At 33.4% G+C, this 25,687-nt stretch overlaps 1 protein-coding gene across 1 annotated transcript; it reads left to right on the forward strand.

Annotated features, from left to right (window-relative positions):
* The first annotated feature begins 23,148 nt into the window (after window positions 1–23,148).
* LOC145054882 (unknown protein 1-like) lies at window positions 23,149–25,017 on the forward strand. Its single transcript, XM_079003144.1, has 2 exons — window positions 23,149–23,377; window positions 24,074–25,017. Exon 2 carries the CDS (start codon window positions 24,106–24,108, stop codon window positions 24,823–24,825), a length of 720 nt encoding a protein of 239 aa, XP_078859270.1. The 5' UTR covers window positions 23,149–23,377; window positions 24,074–24,105; the 3' UTR covers window positions 24,826–25,017.
* The last annotated feature ends 670 nt before the right edge of the window (window positions 25,018–25,687 follow it).

Here is a 25,687-nt window from a genome sequence, read left to right on the forward strand (position 1 = left end):
AATCAAATCCATTATTGCTAATAATAGAAACCTCCAAACATCAATTTTTCATACACGCCATTGGAAGGATAAATAGATAAGATAAAATCAAAATTTATTTTATTGCGGAAAAATTTGTCCTTACAATGCAATTCAATTGAAAAACTATGTTATTACATATTTCTTAGCAATCTATTCTTACTCCAAGTAGTAGCTCAAGAATCCAATCTTCAAGCAATGCGACCGAAATCCATTTCTTCACGATTAAATTCAGCTCACTTCTTCCCTTAAGCTTCCTCTCTTTTCTTCGATCCTACAAAACATCAAAATGTAATCTTATCACATCATGTATTAAGAATATAGAATAGGAACTTAAAAGAGTTAGTTAATGGCTTTTACCTGAAGCAGAGCCATATGTCTTGACTCTCCCATCTCTTAGATCTCTCAGGTAGTTTGGGCAGCTTTGTCTCCAATGCCCCTTCTCTTGGCAATAAAAGCAAATGGACTCCTTTGGCGCATCACATCGGACAATCACAGACTTAGTTCTTTATGTACTTCCAATGTTTCCAGTATCCATTGAAGTTTTGGAGTTTGATTCACCAGAAAAATTTGTTTGACCAACACGCCAAATCATTGCTGATTCAGCAGCTATAAGCAAATAGGTCAAATCAATGAGGGTCACGTCGTGATCCATCATATAGTAATCTCTAACGAACACACTATATGATTCAGGAAGTGACTGAAGAACCCAGTCAATAGCCAACTCACTTGAAATCTCGACACCCAACATGCTTAACCTATCAATGTGTGACTTCATTTCTAAGACGTGTGCACACACAGGTTTCCCATCTTCGTGTTTACTTTCCAAAAGGGCTTGAGTGAGCTTGAACTTTTCACGCCTTCGAACTTGTAGGTTAGGGAGAATAATTGGAGGAGGTGGAGGAAGTGAAGCATGATTTCTTGTTCCTCGATCATATCGTGGAATATCATCTTTGTTTGGAAATCTTGTTCCATGGGATTTGGGAAGACCATGACTGTTAGAACTAGACATCTACATAACGGGAGAAAATTGAAGTTAAGTTGATTAGAATTCTTGATGTAACACCCAAATGAAACATCAAGGCTAGGTCCAACACAATACTCTACAACCTAGAAGAGGGATGCCGTAATCTAGTTGCAGAATATTTGAAGGTAGGTAAATGACGATTTACCAATTTCCACCATGAAAAATGAAAAGGAATTTTAAGTTTTAAATGAATTGAAACTCCTAGATCTTTTGAGATTCATTGAAATTTTCAATGGCATGTTTAATCTCGATTATGCCCTACTATTTGTGAGTGGGATGCCAAGGATCACAAACAAGGTGTGAATAACCATATGAATCATGTGGTGCACCCATGCTACTATCACCTAATCAATGTGCCGGTTAGCCACACACGCTCCATTGATATATGAAAAACATCGAGTCGCCCTTCGCTGCCAATGTCATCCCCAAATTAGTGTTCCGGTTAACCACACACGCTCCACTAACGTTTGACAAGGGTACGAAGTGTAATTCCATGGATTAGCATGCAATTTCACATTTTTCCTAAAGTAATTATGATTTGGGAATTTGTAAAAGCATTTAGTTACTTTGTACTTCATTATACTTATAATGGAAGGTTTCTGTCCTATCCTACCCGTTCGGCTAACGACCCTCCACTAGTAAAAGAGTGCGGTGGGTAAAAGTGGATACCCATTCAATCGCCATTTTATAGGCAATTTCCTTAAACACCCCTTATAGACCAGCTTCGTGAATGAGGCCTACTAACGGTAAGACTGACTGTTTACTCATACATATATATATATATATATATATATATATATATATATATATATATATATATATATATATAATATTAGACTTTTAATGTTATATATAGTATAGGGTGTATTTTACACTTTTAAAATACTAGGTGGTTTAGTTTAGTAAATTATACTTTTAATTTAATTAAATGTAAATGTTTAATCTCGATTATGCCCTACTATTTGTTACTGGGATGCCGAGGATCACAAACAAGGTGTGAATAACCATACAAATCACGTGGTGCACCCAATGCTACTATCACCTAATCAATGTGCGGGTTAGCCACACACACTCCATTGATCTATGACAAACATCGAGTCACCCTTTGCTACCAATGTCATCCCCAAATTAGTGTGTCGGTTAACCACACATGCTCCACTAACGTTTGACAAGGGTACGAAGTGTAGTTCCATGGATTAGCATGCAATTTCACATTTTTCCTAAAGTAACTATGATTTGGGAATTTGTAAAAGCATTTAGTTACTTTGTACTTCATTATACTTATAATGGAAGGTTTCTGTCCTATCCTACCCGTTCGGCTTACGACCCTCCACTAGTAAAAGCGTGCGGTGGGTAAGAGTGGATACTCATTCAATCGCCATTTTATAGGCAATTTCCTTAAACACCCCTTACAGACCAGCTTCGTGAATGAGGCCTACTAACGGTAAGACTGACTGTTTACTCATACATATATATATATATATATATAATATTAGACTTTTAATGTTATATATAGTATAGGGTATATTTTACACTTTTAAAATACAAGGTGGTTTAATTTAGTAAATTATACTTTTAATTTAATTAAATGTAAACCAAAAATTTATGGGTTTATTAAATCTCTTTTAGTTTTACACTTTAATTAATTAATAAAACCATAAGGGTGTGATTTGAACTTTTCAAATTACTACAGTTTTAGAATTTAACATTTCAAAATTAAACCTTTAATCAACTTTTAAATTCCAAAACTTGAGGGCAAGTTTTGAGACTTTTCAAACTTAGGGTTTAGAATTTAAATATTTCAAAATTAAACTTTTAATCAAAATTTAAATTCCAAATCTTGAGGACAAGTTTTGAAACCTTTCAAAACATTAAGGTTTAACTATTTAAACTTCAAAAACAAAACCTTTATGTTCAAATTTAAACTATTAAGCCTAAAGGGTGTAAATTGAAACTTTTCAAACTTACTAGGTCAAATATTTGTCTAATATAAATAATATATTATCCATATTTAACCAAATCCATAAATTTTGATAAGGATAAACATTCCAAACATAAAAAATCGATTTTAGGCAATAAAAATGAGTTTTGGTAATTATCCCCATCAAAATCTGGCCAGAAAATCGAAAATCCCGGTAACAGAACAGGTAACTCATCGAGTCCTCTTTGGAACTCGTCGAGTTCATGCTACTCGTCGAGTTCTTAGAGAAAACTCGGCGAGTTCATCAAACAGTCAGCCAAAAATTCGATTTTCAGATCAAACAAGCATCAAATTCACTAACAAACAGACCTAGGCTCTAATACCACTGATGGGTTTAGAGCAATACATCAATCCTATGGTGTACATGCAAACCCTAATAACTTTTGGATCTAGTTTGTCTAATGAACATGCAATTGAATATCCAAAGCTATAAACCCTAGATCTATCATATAAGAACTGAAATAAGGGTTTAGTAATTACCTTTGATTGTTATATTGTAATAACAATCAATTCCTTGCTTTGATTGGCTTCAGAAAGCTTAGTGCCTCAAGTGTTGCACCTCTAATGGAGTCACAAACACCGCTAAGCAACAAGATGAAGAAGAGAAGAGAGGAGGCTGCCAAAATTGTCCAAAAACCCTAATCCAAGAGTTCACCACGTTTTTGGTGCATAAGGGTCCTTATATACTTGTAGGCTATTAGGGTTTTCAACCATGAAACCCTAATCTGACTGGTTAAGCCTTAAGCATTCCAATGGACCATTCCAGAAGGCCCTTGGACGATTTCTTTATGGTCCTCCATATAGAATTCATCCATTTCCATCTAATGGATCCTAAACCCAACTTTGCAACTATCTTATGATTACAATATCAGTCCCCTTAATTTAATTAATCTCTTTTAGTCACTAAATTAATTCTTAGTTAATTCTTGACTAATATTAATTAAACAATATGATTTCTCCTTTAATACATTATTCTTATAATATATTAATAAATCATAATTAAACATTTCTCTCCTTAATTCATCCTACATATTGCTATGGTGAAGGCAACCCAAAATGACCATGCTCATAATCGGGTCAAGTACATACCAAAATAGTTATGGACTAAGACACTAATCCAACAGGTATGTGATAAAATGATGAGGTATGTAAGATGATTAAGAATAATATTGGTAGATGCACCAATTAGAGAATGTCATAATACTAGCAGATGCGTTTAAGATTAATATTGGTAGATGCACCAATTAGAGAATGTCATAATACTAGCAGATGCGCTTAAGAATAATATTGGTAGATGCACCAAATAGAGAATGTCATAATACTAACAGATGCACTTGTAGGATAATCCCGGCAGATGCGCTTATAGGATAATGTCGACAGATGCGCCTAAAAGAGAATGTCATAAACCTGGCAGTCGCACTTCATAGTGTATGAAGTAATCCTGGCAGAGGCGCTTTAAGGATGATGTTGGTAGATGCACCTTACGTAGCAATAGATTTTGTACCAATTCCTTAGGTCAATCCTTAGGAATGAATGAATGACGGGTATTTGAATTCTTAGGGTAAAATCCTAAGAAATAAAGAAAGATAATGTGGATGGGTAATTGGGTTGGTTGTTTGATGGTTGAATATAATAATTATATTATTATGGGTCGAAAACCCTATATGCTCACCAGGCTCCCAAGCCTGACCCACTCAGTATTCTTTGTATCACAGGTATCAATGCGAAGATATATTTCAATAAGAGATTAAATGAGATGTACATCACTAGTGTAAATGAATGTATGTTTTGTTTATGCTTATGTGTTTGTATCGGAACATGACATCCTGAGATTTTGTTATATAATGAAAATACATTTCTTTAAGAAATGTTTTGATAAATTCTTATCATATTTTGTTGTGAGAACAAATTCCGCAACTGTTTTCTTTGAAAGATTACTCTGATTTTTTAAAACAAAGCATAAACAAATCGGTCTTTTATGGCCGTGAAATTGGGGATGTCACAGTTGGTATCAGAGCATTAGTCTAAGCGAACTAGGAATTTGTAGGATTTCTAGACTTAAACATAGAATGCTAAGTAATGATCGTGAGGAGTGTGTCTAATATATGTTAGGTAGTACACCTAAATTGACACAAGCACTAGTATATTTTAGGAATGATGCCTAAAATGTTTTTATGTGCTAAATGTTATATGTTTGCCATATATGATATTATTTGTTCGGATCTATGGTCTGTTGCCGACCGGATCTAGAAACCTTATATGTGTAGGATTCTAAGCGTATGATTACGATATTAGAACTAGCATGTAAACGTTTCGGAGTGACAAGGAGGTTTATACGTTTGTCATAAATGAAGCTTTCCTATCTTAAATTCTCGCCTAGTACATCGAACGTCTACTTGGGTGTACAAAAGGTCATGGTGAAGACTTTTAGAGAATTGAGTAAATGGAGGAAATGAAAAAGGCTTATGATAGTGAATGTCACCTATAGGAAGAGATCGTAAGAATGGTATCTTGCCTTTAGAATATGTCTTATAATAGTACGTTTTGAGGAGTACGCTACATCTGAAGTATACCTTCGATTGGCAGGATGATGGAACGATTGGTGTAATTCTTGAAGTTGTCTCATCACCTGGCATTTCCATCACCAATCGAGTTGAAGTAGAATTGATGATTGAAGATACGCAATGAAGAAGTCCTAGTAGAGTCTAGGGAAATTGTTTACGATTATTTGGACACATTTGTATGTGTTAAATTGTTTTGTGATTCTAGGACTTGGGGACTGTGAGACATTAATTGGGACGAGTATGAGTAGGTGTGAAAGGTAGTAGATGCATATACTACCGGAAGCACAGGACTCGCACTTGGATCAGGGAAAGTCACAAGGTTACCAAGAAGCTAGTGATTGATTTCGTTTTATTCTGGTATGTCATTACCATTGTTTCGGTAATGACTAGTAAGGTGGTTGTTGTTCTGACCATAGTGGTCATATCCAAATGGAGTCCGACTACGGTGAGTATATTACGTGGTTCGGAGAACCAAGTTCGAAGTAAAATCTGACATAAGTCAGAAGTTGAAGTTAACGCGATCATTGGTATCGCGCTCGTTGTTAATAAAGTTTGTAGCTAGAAATGCTACATGCTGAAATGTGATTATATCACATTAGAATATGAAGAAAGGTATATTCCATTCTGGAATTTAACTTTAAAAAGACAAAGTCTAAGCAACGCATCGTGCGATGAGAGGTCAGTAGAGCACGACCCATCGGTCTATTACAATAGATAAAGGAAAGTATTTATCCTAAGAAGAAGAAGGAGTCCACAATAAGAACTTATTTGGTAACTCGAAAGTTATGATTGAAACTACAACATAGTACGAAAAGCAAATGCAAGATTGAGCATCATCTACAATCAAGAAGCCCTAGAGTTAAATACTCATTCGAGGAAACATGGAGGTTAGGATTATTACTTAGGATGAAGAGGTAACGTATGGAATCATTATCCAAGCCCTATTTTCGTTGATGATTCCGGGACGTAATCATCATAAGGGGAGATAATTGTAACGTCCCACTACAAGAAAAAGACCCTTTTACGACGCGCAAAACACGACGCTCTTTGATTTATGTTACGCATTAGAGAGCGACATTAAAAAAGTGTCATCTCTTCAAAAATTTTAAGGATTTAGGTCGCGCATTACTGAGTGCCCTTAAATTAGTGTCTCATGTAAAAATATTAAAAACACGGAGGGCACCTATAATAAAAAGGGCGTCCTCTACAAATGTCGCTTTATAATTTTAATAAACACGCGTTTCTGGGACTCAGGGGGGAAACTAAATCCCCCAAAATTTTGAACACCCGCTTCCTCTTCCTCTCTACTCTCTACACCCGCCAAATCGACTTCATTCTCTCCCTTCTTTCTCTCTGCAAACCCCTTCCTCTCCGATCGACTTTCACTTCCTTCTATGTGCAAACCCTAATCAAACATAACACATTTGAAATAGTAATATCTTCTTTCATTTTCTCCCCTGCTACTCCCTGTAAAACCTAGCAGCCGCCACCACTAGAAACATGGAAAATCCCCCAAAATTTTGAAGTACCCCGCTCACTCCTCTTCACCTCTACCCTACTCCATCTACAATGACTCCCCACGTTTACAAACCCTAGTCTAGTTGCGCTTCTAGCCTTGGTCCTATTTCTTCATCCATTCAGCAAATTAGGGGAACACGACTTCTCATTCATCCCTCAACTTCATCTTCTCAATCAAGAAAAAAGGATTCTGGTTTTTTTCGTGCATCTGCATCATCTTGGTGGCGATAAACTCTCTAAGGTTCGTTAATTGTAACCCATTCCCGATTTTTTCTCCCAAATATGGTAAAGTTGTTCGTTTAATTGAAGTTTCCTTTCTTCAACAAAAATTGTGTTTAACTACGGTCGACAACTACGATCTCCTATTTCTCCCAGGAATGGGAGGTGTTACTATGCTATGAAAAGGACGCTTCTACCATCTCCTATTTCTTCAACAAAAAAGTTTATGATGGCGGAGTCAACAACTACGGCCGCCACGACTACTACTGTGAGTATGTTTTTTCTGATTTTTCATTATATTGATTAAATTTCAGTTTAAAATTTGTGTTTAACTACTTGATGTTTGTCTTTAAAATGTTGAGAGTGATGAATCTGTTTGGTTTTATTTTTGAACAAAAGAACTATATTTCTTCATCCCCTGTAGATCATCTCGAAAATCTCTACCCCTCTCTTAATGTTATTTTGTTGAACCTCAGTTTGATGTTTTATTTTATATTTTACAATGAATCGATGCTTAAAGTATGTGATTTTGGCATTTGTTTTCGATGGTTATAAATGTACAATTAAAGTAAATGGATCAGAAAAAAAAGAGCATATATGCACTCCAAGTGATCGACAAGATGCTTGAAAGAGCAATCTTCTACATATCCTAACACAAACCTAAAAATATTTCCTCCTGAAGCAAACCTACAACACGTAACCATATATGGGTTAATCTCAGAGAAGTAAGGACTGAGTTTCATCTTCATTGAGAAATTGAATCGGTTGCCTCTTGCTATCATTAACTTTGATTATAATTTTTAGCTAACAAGTTGTCTTTTATAGGAAAAATTGAAAGAGAAAAAGCCCACTATGACTGAGGCGCTTTCTATTAATCTACAAGCAATGCACAAGGTTGGGTGATAACGCTGAAGTGAAGCCAGTTCTAGCAAATTTGGAGGTCAAAGAAGTTGAGAAGATTAGAACAAGTAATAGTTTGTGATGGTTCAGTAAGGGAAGCTGCTGCAGACAGATTGGTGATGGAGTTGTAGGCGGTTCAAAAGGCTTATAATATGCTCAAGAAAAAGGATGAGTTGTACATAGGTGCGTGCATTTAATTTTGATTCTATTATTTGATGTGATAATTCGAAGGTATGAACATGATCACTGACTTAATTTTGAGTTTCATGTTTCTACTTTTGTTGACAAATAAGTTGATTATTGTTTTGATGTTTAGCTCACTGCTTTTACTTGGAATTGCTACATAATGTCGGTTAAGAGTTACATATCCGATTGATTGAATGTGACTGAGTTAAATGGAAATACTTAGTACTAAATCGGTAATAGTCAAACGTTTTATTGTTTATATATGTATGCGGTCATAGATTATCCCATATATTTATTGTGGAATGCAAGCAGAAATATTAATTGTTGTGGTTTGGATAGATTATCTAAAATATTCAATTAAATAAGTTAAATTGAATCTTTCAAATTTGAATAGCTCAAAGGAGATAAGATATATTCATTGATCAGCAGATCAACACAGTTAAGAGCACTTGAACAATGATAGGCTGCCAAATTTGTAAATTTCCAAGACGCTTTCTTTAATACAAATTCATTTATTTTTTGGCACGTTTTGTGAAGCACCTAAACATCTTTCTTTTGAAGGGTTTCATCAATATTGCCACATTCCAAGTGAAGCTCCCCCAATCATTGAACGAAACCGTCCCCCTCCCTTATGGCATGTCGATGGAAAAAACAGAAATCATAGATTTGAAGGTATTTTTATAGTTATTGGTGTGCTAAATAAATAGAAAATTTGATTTTTTTTACCTTTATATGTTTTAAGGTTAATTTTGTATTTTTTAGGTTCGTTACACATATAAAGGAGGGAATTGAGATTGTAACCAAAGATGGTGATGTTTTGTTATAGTTTATTGGTGGAGAGACTCGTAAAGATGAAGGACCATGAAGTGAGGCACAAAGTTATTGGATAGGTGCTAACTCAAAAGGATGGTTTGGTGAGCTTTTATAGTTTTTTTTTGTACAACAACAATCTCTCAAACATCAAATGATGTCTCTGGCAGTGGTAGGAAGTTCACTTCCCATGTAATAAGTCATCATTTGATTTCACAGTTAGCTTTATGATTTCACATGAACATGTTCTTTATCATTTGGACAGAGGAAGCAGATGACTTGGAATTCACCACTGCATATTATTATCGCATCTAGGCTACTAAAAAGAAGGTGGGTGTAATTATATGCATATATATGTTCTATTACTTATTGTGGCTATAATATTTGCTCTTTTCATCACAAATTATGTGCAATTGTATCCTGCTTTAACTTTTCTATCAACATCGTATGGTTTGATTAGTATAAGTGTTTTCTCTAATTTGGCAGATTTGCAGTTGCAGGGTTGAAAGTATGCTGCTTGTTGTTCAGCTCAAGAATGTAATCAGTTCTTCGGTTCCTGCATTTAAGGTATGCTTGAAAATGTTGAAGTTGAAGAGGATCATGAGCTTGTGTGTGTGTTGATGATCTCTTGTTATTCATAAACAGAGGAGATGAAGGTAAAAAGATTATACTCTTTTCCTTTTTTGCCCTTGGTTTTATAAATAATAACATATATACTAAACAATCTTATAGGGACTAACTGCAATGATGCCAACATTAATTTGGTGCTGTCAGTACTTGAACTATGTAAGCATCTTTCACGATTTCAGTTTTCCATATCTCAAAGGATTAAATCATTAAATACACATAACTACATAAGGTTTGGTTAAATATATTAACAGTTTAGTTGGCTCTTAGATAATAGATACATACCTGCCTGATACATGAGTAAAACTAGTTTCTAAACATGATGAGATTGTTGATTGTAAATTTGTCATGCCAGATAATTGTCTGGAAAGTAGTAGATACTCCAAATCCTATGGGATCAAAATCAAAGAGAGCTGAGTACAAAGTTGTCCCAATATGTGGATTGGATTGGATGGGCATGAAGGTTCTATATACCATATTACATGGTCTTTGGATGGATCAAAACCGGTGTCTATCTCGGATGATCACAGGTCAATACTCATCCCAATTTGAATGGAACACTGCCAAATATGTGATGTGATGTGATAGATTGTTTAAGTTGGATGTTTCCTTGTTAATAGTCTTCTTTATGAAAAATTTCCCTATCAAGTCAACAAATAAGTTCAAAATCAATGCATCTTTGTTTCATTTGCTATAGACAAGGAAAACAAGTCTGGATCACATTACCTCTTTTCTGATTCATTAGATGTGCCATTTCAGCTACATTTGTTATGTGTGTTGTGTGGCCAACAAACATCTGTTTTCATTACTTTGGTGTTTGCAATTATTGATCCACAGTAAGTCCATGGACTGACTGTTATGCTTATAATGTGTTTTTGGATTGTCCTATACAATATTTTTTTGTTTCTGTGTATTTTGTGCATCAGGTAAAGTTTGTGGAAGAAAGGAATATGAAGCCACTTGATTCAAATCTTGCAGCATTATCAGCAAGATGCAGTAAAGACTTGGCGTTGAATTTGGCTAAGTCTTTCTTGAGTGAGATGGGCCAATGTACAACTTCTTATCCATATAACAGCTGTTTGGAGCATTAGTCTTAAAGAATTATGAAAGGAAAGATGCAACTTTATTTAGTTGGAATTTGATGTAGAGAGTAGATTAGATGCAAATTTAGATATTGTAAAAAACAGAATTGTATGACATTAAATTTTATGCAATGGATTGTATTTTTTGTATATGATATTTTATTTCTATTATGAATTGTATGACATCAAATTTAGATATTGTAAATATTTTTTTTAGAACATTTAAAATTATGATACGCAAAAATGTGTGTCATCTTCATTTATGACATGGCCTTTCTTGACAGGGGCTTCCTTGATACGCATTGCGTGTCATAAACACGCGCGTCGTAAGGTTACGACACGCAAATGCGTGTCGTCTTCCTTTATGACAGGGCCTTCCTTGATACGCATTGCGTGTCATAACCGTGCGTCGTAAATGCGCGTCATAAATGCGCGTCGTAAACGCGCGTCGTCTCTCTTTATGACAGGGCCTTCCTTGACACGCATTTGCGCGTCGTCTGAGCGTTTTACGACGCGCAATGAGCGTCGTAAAAGGCCTTTTTTCTAGTAGTGTCCGTAGATCCAGGCTAGTCAATTTAGAAACGATAAGCATCAAAAATGACTTTTTTATGGAAGATTATTTAGAAAGATTAATCTTAACTAAGTTGTAGTATATGTTACAAGGATTACGTACATATAAAGAACGCCAAAATCCGAGTTATAACGAAGAAGTTAAGACATGTCGAAGTTTCGCGACAGAACCGACACGACACAACGCAACGCAAATAGTGAATTTACGTTAGAGTGATATTTGGCCTTATCAATCTAAATAAAAGTTGTAGAATATGTTAAACTGAGAGTGTGCATAGAAAGAACGTCCATATCTGACTTCGTATGAGGAAGTTATGATTTTTCTAAGTTTCAGACTTTCAGTTTAGCAGTATGCCACCCGAAACTCGAATATGAGATCGAGTGATTTCTAGCCAAAGTAATCTAGACGAGAATCGAAGATCTCGTTGTTAGTAGTGCAACGGTAAAAAGACAGATGGAAACACACGTTAGATGAAGAAGTTATGAATTTATAACGGAGTTTTCCTGTCCCGGCCTACTAAAATAATATAACAAAAATAAAGTCAAAATTAGCCGACAGAGTCTAAACAAAATTTGTAGAGCGTAGTCTCACCTACGCGTGGATATAAAGAACGTCGAAAACGGAGTTCGCATGAGGAAGATATGAATTTTTGAAGTTTATTAAATAACTAAAATATTAAATTTAATTATAAATGTCCGATATTATCCGAATGGGGGGAGTCACCGGACTTATCCGGGTTACGCCCAGCGTACCTAAGATTATGCCCAACGTAATCGAAGGCTCCAGCCCCTATAAAAGGAAGTCGAGGCTGCCGAGTTTCTTTGCTCATTTTCTCTTCTATCTCTCCCGTTTTACCTCGTTTTTTGTGCAAGAAGTATCCCAAAGCCCCAGTATCATCCCCGAGACCCGAAGCAAGTTCTGAAGCCCTGAAGATCCTGAGAAGTAAAATTCCCGAGCCGAAGCTCTAACCGCAAGAAGCCTGGTTTTTGTGAAGATCTCCCGGTTTCACCGAAGAATACTACTTCTACAAGTCGTAGTGTTGTCCGATCATCTTCTGATCAAGTGAGTGTGTGGTTACTTTCTTTTAACACATAAATTTGAAGTATTTGCTTTGAAATACATGTTATGTGTATATATATTGTTGTTTATTTGGAGTGAGTGTATAGTCCATTTGATAAACACAATTTTAATACAAGTATTAAGTGAATGTATTAAGTATATGTTTTGGGTGAGAGTGTAGTCACTCTCTTTTAACACATAAATATGAAGTATTTGCTATGAAATACATGCTATGTGTTTATATACTGTTGTTTATTTGAGATAAGTGTGGAATGTATGTTTTATATGGTTTTTAAATGAGTTAAATTGTATATGTATTTTATATTTACTAATATGTTGGGTAGAACATGGGTAGATGAGATATTTGGTATATGATAAAATGATGAGGTATGTAAGATGATTAAGAATAATATTGGTAGATGCACTAATTAGAGAATGTCATGATACTAGCAGATGCGCTTAAGAATAATATTGGTAGATGCACCAATTAGAGAATGTCATGATACTAGCAGATGCGCTTAAGAATAATATTAGTAGATGCACCAAATAGAGAATGTCATAATACTAGTAGATGCGCTGATAGGATAATCTTGGCAGATGCGCTTATAGGATAATGTCGGCAGATGCGCCTAAAAGAGAATGTCATAAACCTGGTAGTCGCACCTCATAGTGTATGACGTAATCCTGGCAGAGGCGCTTAAATGATGATGTTGGTAGATGCGCCTTAAGTAGCAATAGATTTTGTGCCAATTCCTTAGGTCAATCCTTAGGAATGAATGGATGACGTGTAGTTGAATTCTTAGGGTAAAATCCTAAGAAATAAGGAAGATAATAGGGATGAGTAATTGGATTGATTGTTTGATGGTTGAATATAATAATTATATTATTGTGGGTCGAAAACCATATATGCTCACCAGGCTCCCAAGCCTGACCCACTCAGTATTCTTTATATTACAGGTATCAATGCGAAGATATATTTCACCGAGAGATTAAAGGAGATGTAAATCACTAGTGTAAATGAATGTATGTTCTGTTTATGCTTATGTGTCTGTATCGGAACATGACATCCCGAGATTTTGTTATATAATGAAAATACATTTTTTTAAGAAATGCTTTGATAAATTTTTATCATATTTTGTTTTGGGAACAAATTCCGCAACCGTTTTCTTTGAAAGATTACTCTGATTTTTAAAACAAAGCATAAACAAATCGGTCTTTTCTGACCGTGAAATTGGGGATGTCACATTAACTATGTGAGAGTAAGATTAGCAATTACTTTCATGTTTAAATGTTGGATCTTTTGTATAATTTTAAGGACTTTTCTATTTTCGTTAACCTTAATATTTGTTGAATTTGATTTTTTGCTTGAAGGTGGTGTTCAACCAACGGATTAAACTTTCGATTGCTGTTACTGATCCGTCATGTAATTGAAGCGTTAGGAATTGATTTGTTCTTGCTTAATTTCTTTTGTATTTTTTTCCGTATAATTTTCCTCTTTGCTTATTATTGATATCGTTTGAGATTGTCTATGGGTTCCCTCTTCTATATCACATGAAGGAACATTGTCCAAAACCAAAAGAAATATGGATCAAATTAGTCAAGTCAATGGGTGATTCCCAAGTAATAAATAAAACATTACTTCAAGAAGTTTTGTTCTACGAGTTCCAACCTTTTTTTCTTTTCTTGTAAGTATTATATAGACGATATTTGTCTAAATTAAGTGTAATACACATGAATTCTGATTCCTTTTTTAACCATTTTAATAAATTTTCAAGCTACCACATAATTGCTTTGGGAAGTTGTTTCAAGTTCAACAAAAGGCATGTAAATCTCCTAAAAATATGAAAACCAGTTGTTATAGTAATTCCTTAAAATAAATTTTCTTTTCTGAATGATCATGTTTGTGTCATAATACCGCTACTGCTAATGCTTTCATTGAGTAAAATGCTATCAATTTCTAATATAATGGTACATATACACGCAAAATATTCTGAATTTTATTCTTGCTGATCATAAAATGCTACTTTAGAAAGGGTATTTTTGCAAATATAAGCAATTATAAAGAAAATGATATCATTCTAAAATGGACTGCAATTTTCCCATTTTGGTCGGATTAGATGAGAATGTTGATCTGATTCATTCTATTTTTAGTTTTACTTTGTCAATTGTGGTATGTAACTCATCTGTTTTTATTAAAATCACAATACATGCTCTTGAAATCTTTGAGGATTTATAACAGCTGATGAAGAAGGCTTTTGCTACCCGCTCACTGATTGCAGAAAAAGAACAATCGCTCCTTTGAAAATTTTCATATTACTTTACTCCTTGTACTAAAATTATTCTTTAGAACTTTTTTCATCGGATTTCTGGACAGTTTGAAGGAAAATGGGGCATGATAGTGTTGGATTAGTATCTAAGTCCATAACTATTTTGGTATGTACTTGACCCGATGATGCATGGTCCTTTTGGGTTGCCTTCACCAAAGCAACTTGAATGGAGAAATAAATAAAGAGAGAGAGGTTATTATTATTTATTAATATGTTATAAGAATAATATATTAAAGGAGAAATCATATTTGTTTAATTAATATTGGTCAATAATTAATTAAGAATTAATTTTGTGATCAAGTGTAATTAATTAAACTAGAGGGACTGAATTGTAATTATGTGATAGTTACAAAATAAGGTAAGAATTATCTTATATATATGGTGGACGAATTTGAAGTGATAATCACTTAGAATTCGACTATGATAAGGATTCAAGGATTATCTTATGGGTTGCTTGGTGGATAAGCAACTAGATAAGGATAATGACTGAAACTCTATCTTTACACCTATATAAAGACCCAAAGGCCTTGGAATTCGTCAAGAGGTCCTAAGGACGAATTCCTACCTCCCTCCTCTCTCTTTATACCTTCTCCACTTGCTTATGGTGTTTGTAAGCCATTAGAGGAGTGACACTTGTGACTCTCAGCTTTCCAAGGCCAATTCAAGGAGGAATTGGATTGTTATTGCTATATAACAATCAAGGTATGTTCTTAAACCTATTTACATGTGAATTCTGATTTCCATATGCTAGAATTAGGGTTCATAGTCTTGGATTCAAAGCATGTACAATAGAGAAACCTAGATCCAAGCTTTAGGGTTTGTATGAGCACATAGGATGTCTTATGACCAAAACCCATCAGATAGTTCCAAATCAACATCCTCTGATGACTCTACAAATGACAATGGTTCGAATTAAAAAAAATCAACAGTTTGGAGGATGTTGTAGGCATCCCTTTAGTCACTTTTATTTGTGTATGGATTTTGTTAATCATAAAAAGACTGCAGTAGTCAAATATTGAAGATCAATTGAAGAATTTTTTTGGCGTATCCACCCCGTAAAACGGGGATTCTTCCATAGTTTTAAATAATTAATAAAAATGAATATTATATGTTATTTCTTGAGGTATAAATAAATAAATAGTTTATTTATTGATAGATTAAATAAGTATGATTTATTAATTAATGTCTTATTAATTTGGATTGAGTTTGTGGGCTTCTATTATAGTTTTAAGAAGTATAGATCTTGGTGGTTTAAACATTTCTAATGGATAAAGTTGGAAACCTTATCCATTATGAAACTATTAGGAATCACATCTGATGATTTTAGCTTTGGTCCTTATGGATTAAGCTTTTATTAAAGAAAAATCTTTTAGACTGGAGACCACGACTTGGCCAAAGAAGGCCATGACGTGGTGGCAAGACTTATCGTGTCTATTTTGTTTGGATGTGACCACGACACGGCAAAGGAATTGCCACAATGTGAGGGTTATCTGAGTTGACTTGCTTGTTGATTTTTTTGACCAGTTTGACTTGTGGTCAAACTTGGATAGAATTATCTTTCATATTTTTTGTGGGCGTAAAACCCACAAAATAATATTCTTTATTTTCAAATTTAAAACAGCTACCAAAATAAAAACTCACACAAAATAGATGGCGTAAACCCCACAAAATAAATGACTTAAAAGTTAAAATCTAAGTAACCTGCTATGATTTTGTGAAGGTCATGGTAGAGATGTTGTCAAAGGTATCGTTAGTAAAAGAAGACTACATGTTAATATGTTATGGTTTTGAGCATAGAATTTCATACCAACTAAATACATCATATTAGATATCGATTTATAATTTGTGAGATTTTCTAAGCTGAGAACTAACACAAATAATTTTACTAATATAATGAATTTCACGGATGATTAACAAAGAAAATTGTCAGAAAAAAATAAACTCATAAATTCATGCGATATTTTACGCGATCTAGTCTCTAGATGGTCAATATTATGTTAAATTCGAAAATAGTTATTATTTCATGATATTTGGTAATTATCTCTTATTAGATTTTTGGTAGATATTTGTCAATCGGTTAATTCTCAAATAATAATAATATATAATAATAGCAACTGAATTATTCGGTATATATAATTATAAAGTGTCAAAAAATTAAAGTATTCTAGAAGAAAAGTTCGTTTGGGTATTAATTGAACAAGTATAACGCGGTTGGGTCAACGTAAGACAGCCAGAGGCGGTGGCAGACGGCGGTCCGCGGCCATGGTCCATTGCACTAAATACTATTTTGTCGGTCAGTTGCATCATTTGGAAAGTGGCGCCTCATCTTATTCAATGCATACGTCTTGACTATTATATTGTTTTCGACCATTCATTCATTCATGTTATCATTGAACTACTTTATTGCTTAAACATACATTATGAGTTGGGTTTTAATATACTATCGTTTGTAATGATAATCAATTTTTATGAACAAGTTATACGTAATTAACTGTTTTTTATGTTGTGTTTAAAGACAAATTGGACTAAAAAAGAAACTTAAATTTGGATGTATATTGGTGGTCATCTATGTAGGCAATTTTTTATTGGTTATCTTTATCATTAACTATAGGTTTTAATTTTTAGCTATCCTTTAAAGACAAAATACAATTAGTTATATTTAAATGTCAAGAATATACTTTTAACAACATTTTCATATGATTATATAATATCAATAGTATTAAAATCATTATTGCGCAACCAAGTTATGGGTCAACATGATTCAACTAATTTTTTTGACTTCTGATGTTGTAAACAGAGGATCAATAAACATAATAATAATTGAAATAATAGTTATTAATTTATTATGATATTACAATAAGAAAAGACTTGGTCCATAAATGTCTAAGAAACATGATATGCATAACATATACAAGTAAAATCATTTATATGTAGTAAAAAACATGTCAAAAGTTTCGAGCTTGAATTTTTGACAACCAATCTAATACGATTTGAATTTTTGTATTAGTGTTGGTCGTTTTTATGTTTTTTTTTTTTTTTTTTCAAACAAATTTGGCAAGCTAAAAAGTTTTTAAAGTTGAATTTTATAGGAGGAGAAATGGAACCTAATTGCTAATTTTTGCATCTTTTGAAAAGCATCCACCTCAAAAGTTTTGTCATAATGTCTATAATTTGATCTTGAGTCCCACAATGCACTATCTCAACGTCACCATCCCCTAACTACTTCTCGCTAGACAATGGAATCTTACCTTGATCTATTTCTAATTCCGAGTAAACATATGATTTAAAAAAAAAAAAAAATCATTGAGGAACTGTTATAAAAAAAATGGTTGTAATTTTAGATTGTGACGGATTAAAACTATCCAAAATCTTCCTCATCCGTATGCTTATCAGCTTTGACAATTGAGATGGACAAGCTGAGGTAACCACATACTCTTTTTTGTGATCAATAAAGTAACTATCAGTTGGTTTTTGTAACTCCCTTTCACAATTGCATCATTTTTTATTCATACCTGAGATCCATTTATTATGTGTAGATTTTAATAAAAAAAAGTTATATAAATATAAAAGACTTTTAATTTATAAAAAAAAATAAGAAAAATAATGAATTATTATAATAGAAATATTTTTATTTTTTAAATTTAAATAAATAAAAATTTAATTTTAGGAAATTTGAAATTAAAATGTAAGTTCATTAATGAAACTAATATCATTTTATTATTACATTTAATGCAATTATTACACTAAAATAAAATTTAATAAAATAGAAAAACTCAAAAAATGACATTTGGGGAAAAAAATAATTCAAAATAACTATAAAATGACATTTGACAAATTAAATAAGAGTGTGACAAGTGGTAAAAAAAACTTCATTTATTAGGGAGAATAGCCATATGTGCTTCTCGCATCATTAATATATCTAACAAAATCATTATCAGTGTATGCTTTCAAAATGTTGCATTATCTTGTTTGTATAATAGCCTTAGTTCCAATGTGTATATGATGTAGCATAGTACTTTTTTTCAGTGCCATTAGCTGACCTTCTAGAAGACTACCCATGGAAGTGCTTACAGAACTTACTACAAACATCAAATTTTATATAATAAATGTTAAGTACATTAAGAGGGGGGGGGGGGGGGGGGTGTTTGGAGCACAAGACCTATAGACATATGTTATAGATTCTAAAAGAAGAACCACATGTTACATGAAAAACCAAAATGTGTTTATTGACTTATGATCGTGGTAAAATGAGTTTTTAAAAAAGTATTTGGATTAATTTTTGTAGTGTCAAAAGTCAATAAGTCAATAAGTTAAAAACTGTTTGGCTTAAAATCTTATTTTTGAAGCTATTGTCATTAAAAAACTATAAAGGGTTTCAAAAAACCAAGTTTTACATGTTTTTTTAAAATCTTATTTTTAAAGCTTATGTAACAACTATTTTGAAAAGTGTTTTTGAGTTTACCAAACATATTTTTTTACTTATTAACTTTTCAAAAAGTCAAAAAGTCAATAAGTTGTTTTGATAAGCAATCTCAAACACACCTAACTACTTAGCAGATGATGCATCAATGTCTTCTCGTCCACCTTCTTTGATAGCTTCGTTCCATGCACCATTATGTTGTTCATTGAGTTGTAAGTCTTCATTCCAAATTTTCTTAAAACTTAAGCAACATACTTCCTTTGACACATAAAAATACTTCCATTTGACCAATGTACTTCAACTCCTTAAAAATGTTACGACTTTCCAAAACATGCCATATCAAACTCTTTATTCCGATTAATTTGTGTAGTTTCCTGTAAATATCAAATCATAAACATATAAGTTTATTACTATTAGACTTACCTTAGCTTCATTCTTGACAAATAATATATGCAAACCAGTGAATTTGATGTAAGCCTTACTTGAAAAAGTACTCTAGGGACTTTCTATAGCAGTCCCTTAGTGCCTCATTAAGAACTTATAATGCTTTCTTAAGTTTGTAGGCATTATCTTAATATCCTTTCTAAATGTAGCCCTCCACCCTCCAGTTTTTCTTACACATACAGTTTCCTTAGTCCCCATGAACGGACATGCTTATGGCATCTAGTTTAAACACACTTCATATTCTATGATATACAATGTAACTCCCCACTCATTTTCGATGTATAATTTGGGACCTTTAGAAGACAACAAGCCATATGTATAGGTTGCAATCGAGAATGATCACAGTTAGGTCAAATGACCAAAAACATTATAACATTTCTATTGAAAATTTGGCATTACCTTTGCATATATTAGAAATATTTGTAAGAAAACATAAGTAAAACACCAACAAAAAAAGTTAGGAAACTAACTTTACATTAAAACTGCAAGGATGTTGTTAAACCCAAAATACAATATAACTACAAGGGTGTTGTTAAACCCAAAATACAACCTCCTTATAATGTCATAGCAAAAATAAATATCATACAAGGAGGTAAACTATCTTTTGCTAATAACTTATATCCAAAGAGTTATCGTGTCCTCTACACACTTCATATAACCTCATCTAATACTAACGAGTTCATGTGCGTGGGATGCATGTCATGAAAATAATAATACATAAGAAGAAAAAAATGTCTTATGACATACATAACTCTTTGGATCAAATTCATTCAACGACTGTGAATAGTAGAGAGACAATGATTTTGTAACAACTAGTAACTTCCCAACTACGTATCTAATCTTGATAATTGATTTAGATTTCATGAATCCCATCTTCATCCTTCTTCATATGTCATATTGTTTGATAAGCCTCCCAGGTTTATCATATGTCACTTTCTCCTCTAATCTTTATTAATCTTTCAATGTTTATGTGAATTGATTTCGAGAGCGATCTTTATGTGGATCTTTATGTGAATATCAATCTTTAATTCTTCAACCATCATCTAGGTCATCTAATGATAGATGAGAGCAAGATAATCTCTCTATAAAGAGGCATTGATTTCAAATCCTGCCAAATTTTATTTCAAAAGCGTCCATAACTTGAAAATCAAAGACTCAACAGTGGGCAATACGTGTTAATATTTATTTATTTATTTATTTTTTATTTTTAAATTTTATCAATTTTTCAATTGCTAATGTTTGTTTATTAATTTTTTTTTGTTGAATTGACGAATATGATGATTTAGTTAATTCGATTTGAAATGTTTTTCAATTGTTTATGTTTATTTAGCTTCTAAAGAAGAATAAGATTACTTTGACTAATCATTCAATCTACAAAACAATTAGCGTTTACTTTATACATTAATAATTCAAAGCTTTATCATATAATAAGTGTTGTTTGTTTTTTGTCTGCATATTTTCTTGACCTTTTTTGTCTGCGCTGCGCAGACCACACGTAAACATTAGGCTTCACAAACTGCTTGTTTTTTTTGAAGTCTATAGACCTAAAAAGATATGTGCGTTCTTTTCTTGGTGCAAATGTGGACCTGAGTTTTCAGATATCTTCTAGCCTAAAAAAACACATATATCTTAGTTTTTTTTAACTTAGATTTATTCAAACTTTATCTATGATAAACAATTTGGGAAAAAAATTACAAAACTTAAGAAAAAAGGTCTGACGATACAATCATGATTTTTGTGACAAAATTATAAATAAAGATTTAATTACAATAATAGTTGTTAAAGTTGTTTATATAGATATGAAAAAAAATCATAATATTATCTTATATTTATTTAATGCAGTATCATTTATTTATTGGGATAAAGATTTATGACCATTTTTTAATTGATTTAATTGAAAAGGTTAAATGGAAATTTTGAAAATTTCATTTAAAATCAAAGTTTATTCCATCCATTTTACATGTTAAATTATTTTATCTTTAATTACAATGTTGATTTTATCAAATATATATATGCAAGACCACATCTTACGGGATAGCGATATACATGGTATGAATTCTGATTATGATTGTGCCTTGGCATCCCTTCGCAACAAGCTTCCAGATTTTAACCTTGACAATTTTACTACTAAAGACACCCCCTCAAATCCCAGAATACACTGGCGAGTGCATTTTTTCGTAAAATTGTCCAAGATATGGAAGTGCATTTCAACATGACGGCTCGACAGAAAGCGGTTTTTCAGTGCTTACGTGCACTACATGCTCAAGATTTTCTTCTGGCTATCCCTATAGATGGGCTTGGCCAACACATGTCTCCCGTGGAATATCGTACTATTCTCAAATCTCGACTCATGATTCCCATTTTCCCAGCTGACGAGATATGTCATGTGTGTCGCAAGGCATGTTTGGACTCTTTTGGAGAGCATGCAGTTCACTCTAAAGAACTCCTAGGGTTCAAATACAGACTCGATATGGTTAGGGATGTTTTGTTTGACATATTTAAGCGTGCCGGGGTTTCCGCTAAGAAAGAGGCACCTGTTAATTTCTTGACTAACCCGACAGAAGGAAGGTCAACCCTCAGACTGGCTGACATTTTGATTTTTGGATGAGTCGGAGGGAAACACGCATGTGTGGATCTTACAGGTGTATCCCCTCTCGTGGACCGGAGGGCTGGGGGTTTCACAGTGGGACATGTTGTTTTTAAAGCAGCCACAGGCAAATCAACATGTGAGATCGTGCCTGGAAAATCAACATGTGTTCATACCATTTGCATTTGATACGTTTGGTTCCCTCGCACCGGATACGGTAGAGCTTCTTAAAAGAGTATAACGAATCATGCATAGTAATGTTATATCCCCTAGATCTTCGGATGTAGTCTTTAAAAGAATTAGCTTTACCATTCAAAAAGGCTTAGCGGCACAGTTTGTTGTCCGTTTGCCATCTCACTCATTGTACGATGACAATTAATTTCTAATAGATAAAAAGAGGGTGTTTGAAAAAAAAATGTTAATTCGTACCATTTTATTTTCATTTTTTATATAATAATACATAAAAATTGATCTACATTTGTTAATTATCTATAATAAAATCATAAAAATATTGAAAAACTCTTTTAAGTTTAAAAAAAAATCGGTTTATTTATATTTTAGTTTATTCTAGCAGCCTGCAGATGTTAAAAATCAATTTTTTTTTTTTTCAAATTGCAAACGTTTTGTCCATATTTTCTACTGCAAAGGTCTACAGAATCTGTAGACTAATATTTTGTGTAAGAAAAAACAAATACTAAACTAAACTAAGAACAAGGAAAAATTTGTGGATGAAAAACCAATTATGAAAAAGAAACGTGAAAAAAAAAAAGATACAACAAAAGATGTCGGTGGAAGACACAAGTAAAATGCCCAAACTCGTCAGCTCTTGGGTCAAAGAAGAAAATCAGAGTTTGCACGAGCGGACGACTGCTCTACTACCCACCCCCTCCACGAACTTCAAGCCGACGAGGGTTTCTCCCCCACCGTTTCATTTCTCTATAAACTCCGGCGTATATCGCCGCTGCTGTACTATCCCTTCACGGAGGAGAAGCCGACGGGGTTTTCTCACCCACCGAATCCATTCTCGATTAACTAAGGTACCTATCTCTGCTTTTCGTTCGCCAAATCATTTCTCTAGATTCTAGATCTTCACATGTATGATCCCTTTTTTTTTTCGGTCTACTTTTTGTTATTTGCTTTTCATAAACATCAGATTTTACTACTAGGATTCTTTTTTCTTAGTACGGACGATGCTTTTTCTCCTGTGTATGCGTATGTGTATTCTTCGTAAGCACGAATGTACTTACCGCTTTCCCCCTTATTCTTGATTCTTTTTTTTTTTCCGTGCGAGCGAGGATTTGCCATTGCCTACCTTTACGAACCCTAATTTGATTCGATTAAAGCGTTTTAGTTAATTTGGTTCAGTTAGGGTTTACAATTTTTCTCTTTGTACGTTCTTCTCCAGCTAGGGTTGAAATAGTTACGTATTCTTCCTTATATACATAACAATAAGGGCTCATTTCTTCTCTTTGTTACACTTTTTTACCATACAAAGAAGTGGATTCATTACAGATTTATGCAGTTTCAAATTTATACGTTTTACTCAACCAAATTATGAAACAATTCATAAATTGGTAACAAATTGAACCATGACTGCATAAATTGGTAAAAGATCTTTGCAAAAATTGAAGAAAAAGTTTCACTGCTATGTGGATTCGCAATCAATTGTTCAACGATCTTTGAACACTGTGAACTGCAATTGATCTAATGCACAACTTTTCTACAAACTGCAGGAGTGAATTTCTGAATTTCTTTTCAGAAAACAATGGATACCAAGGCCAATGTGGATCAATTAGGGGTCATTGAAAATATTTCTTGTATCAAGTTGGACAGGAATTCTTCTACTGAAATCATCCCCCCCTCTTCTCCATCATCAATGCTTGATAATAATGGTGGGTTTGCTCCAAGCCCCATAACCCCAGATTCTAATAAAGAAAGTGCAGACTTGATGTCTGCTTTTACATCTCCATTAACAATAGTATCATCACCTCCCGCCACATACCACAGTGGTGCTGATAGTGATATGAATGAAGAAGATGACAGCCCCTGTACCCCAAAAGACGGTGTATTTGACCCATTTGCCCCTGGTCCCGACAAGCTCATGAATGCTCCTCTTTCCATGAAACATGTTGAAGAATCTCAGAGTTATGTTGCAAGGAGGCTTAATTTTAATTCTCATATGACAAAAAAAGATTGTGAAAATGAAAAACGTGAATCTGTTTCTGAAAATTCTTTTGAGGATGAACAGTTGTTGGAAGCTGTTTATGATTCCCTATTGGAAGCCATTATTTCAAAGCAGTCGGAGGATATTCTTGCTGAGATGACAGCTGCAGTTTACTCAAGTTGTGATGGACTGGAAACACCTCCTTCTGCTCCACGTGTCACTGGTATTGCTGACACGTGTCCTGGTGCTCCTATGAAGGCTGGGAAGAAATCAAGAAACATTGACCTCAGTTTGTGCAGAAGGCTTGATTTTGACTTTTAATAAGTGTGAACATAATATGAATGGTGGATTGGTGTCTCATATGATAACGAAAGGCTAACCTTGTTTTGCTTCTAGAATTAGTTTACAATTTATGGGTAGAGGGCTGAAGCCTTTTTTATTAAACAACTAATTCTGATAATATTATTTGTACTGTTTAGTATTATTCATTTGTCTTGGAAGATTGCTACTGAATTGTTTGCAGAAAGTTTTTTTTTTTTTTTTTTTTTTTTTTTTTTTTTTTTTTTTTTATGTATTCATGGTGTTTGCTAGAAACGTTGAAATTTTGTATGAATTGTGCGATTTCAAACGATGTTTGTTTTTTTTCGTTTACTTTTTTTGTAGATGTGCAGTTTCGAATGTTTTTATTCACAAATCTATTTTAAAATACTTTTTCTTGAAAATGTATATGTTTTCTTTAAACTTGCTTTACTTTTTTGTTCTTTTGAAGCATTTGTAGTAATATTATCAAAATACAGCATTTCGTCATAAAATAAAACATTCATGTCGATGTACAATGTTTAGAAAATGAAGTAATTTTTAACCTACAAAGTTACATGAGGAAACACTTTTGAACAATCCCTTTCGACTTTCTACAAACTTACATGGCAAAGACAGATGATGACGCCATGGAAAACCTTGTCAACTCATCATCCGATCACAAGTAACCATTTAATGTCCACCCGATTGATTATCCACCATAGATGCATAGATGCACATGAACGAAAATTGGGATATTATTTCATTATAAGATGTATGTTTGTGTTCTCCTATATTAAACACATAGAGTAATGACAAGATGGGAAGACAAAACACCATCAATTGGTATCGACTACGAAACAACATAGTCAAAATGTGTTGTATT

The sequence above is a fragment of the Lactuca serriola genome, chromosome 5 (assembly GCF_051521515.1).
Source record: "Lactuca serriola cultivar US96UC23 chromosome 5, Lser_US96UC23_V15, whole genome shotgun sequence".
Classification (NCBI taxonomy): Eukaryota; Viridiplantae; Streptophyta; class Magnoliopsida; order Asterales; family Asteraceae; genus Lactuca; species Lactuca serriola.

Bases quoted from the DNA above. Each gene is read 5' to 3' on its own strand.
- LOC145054882 (XM_079003144.1), top strand. From the start codon at position 24,106: ATGGATACCAAGGCCAATGTGGATCAATTAGGGGTCATTGAAAATATT.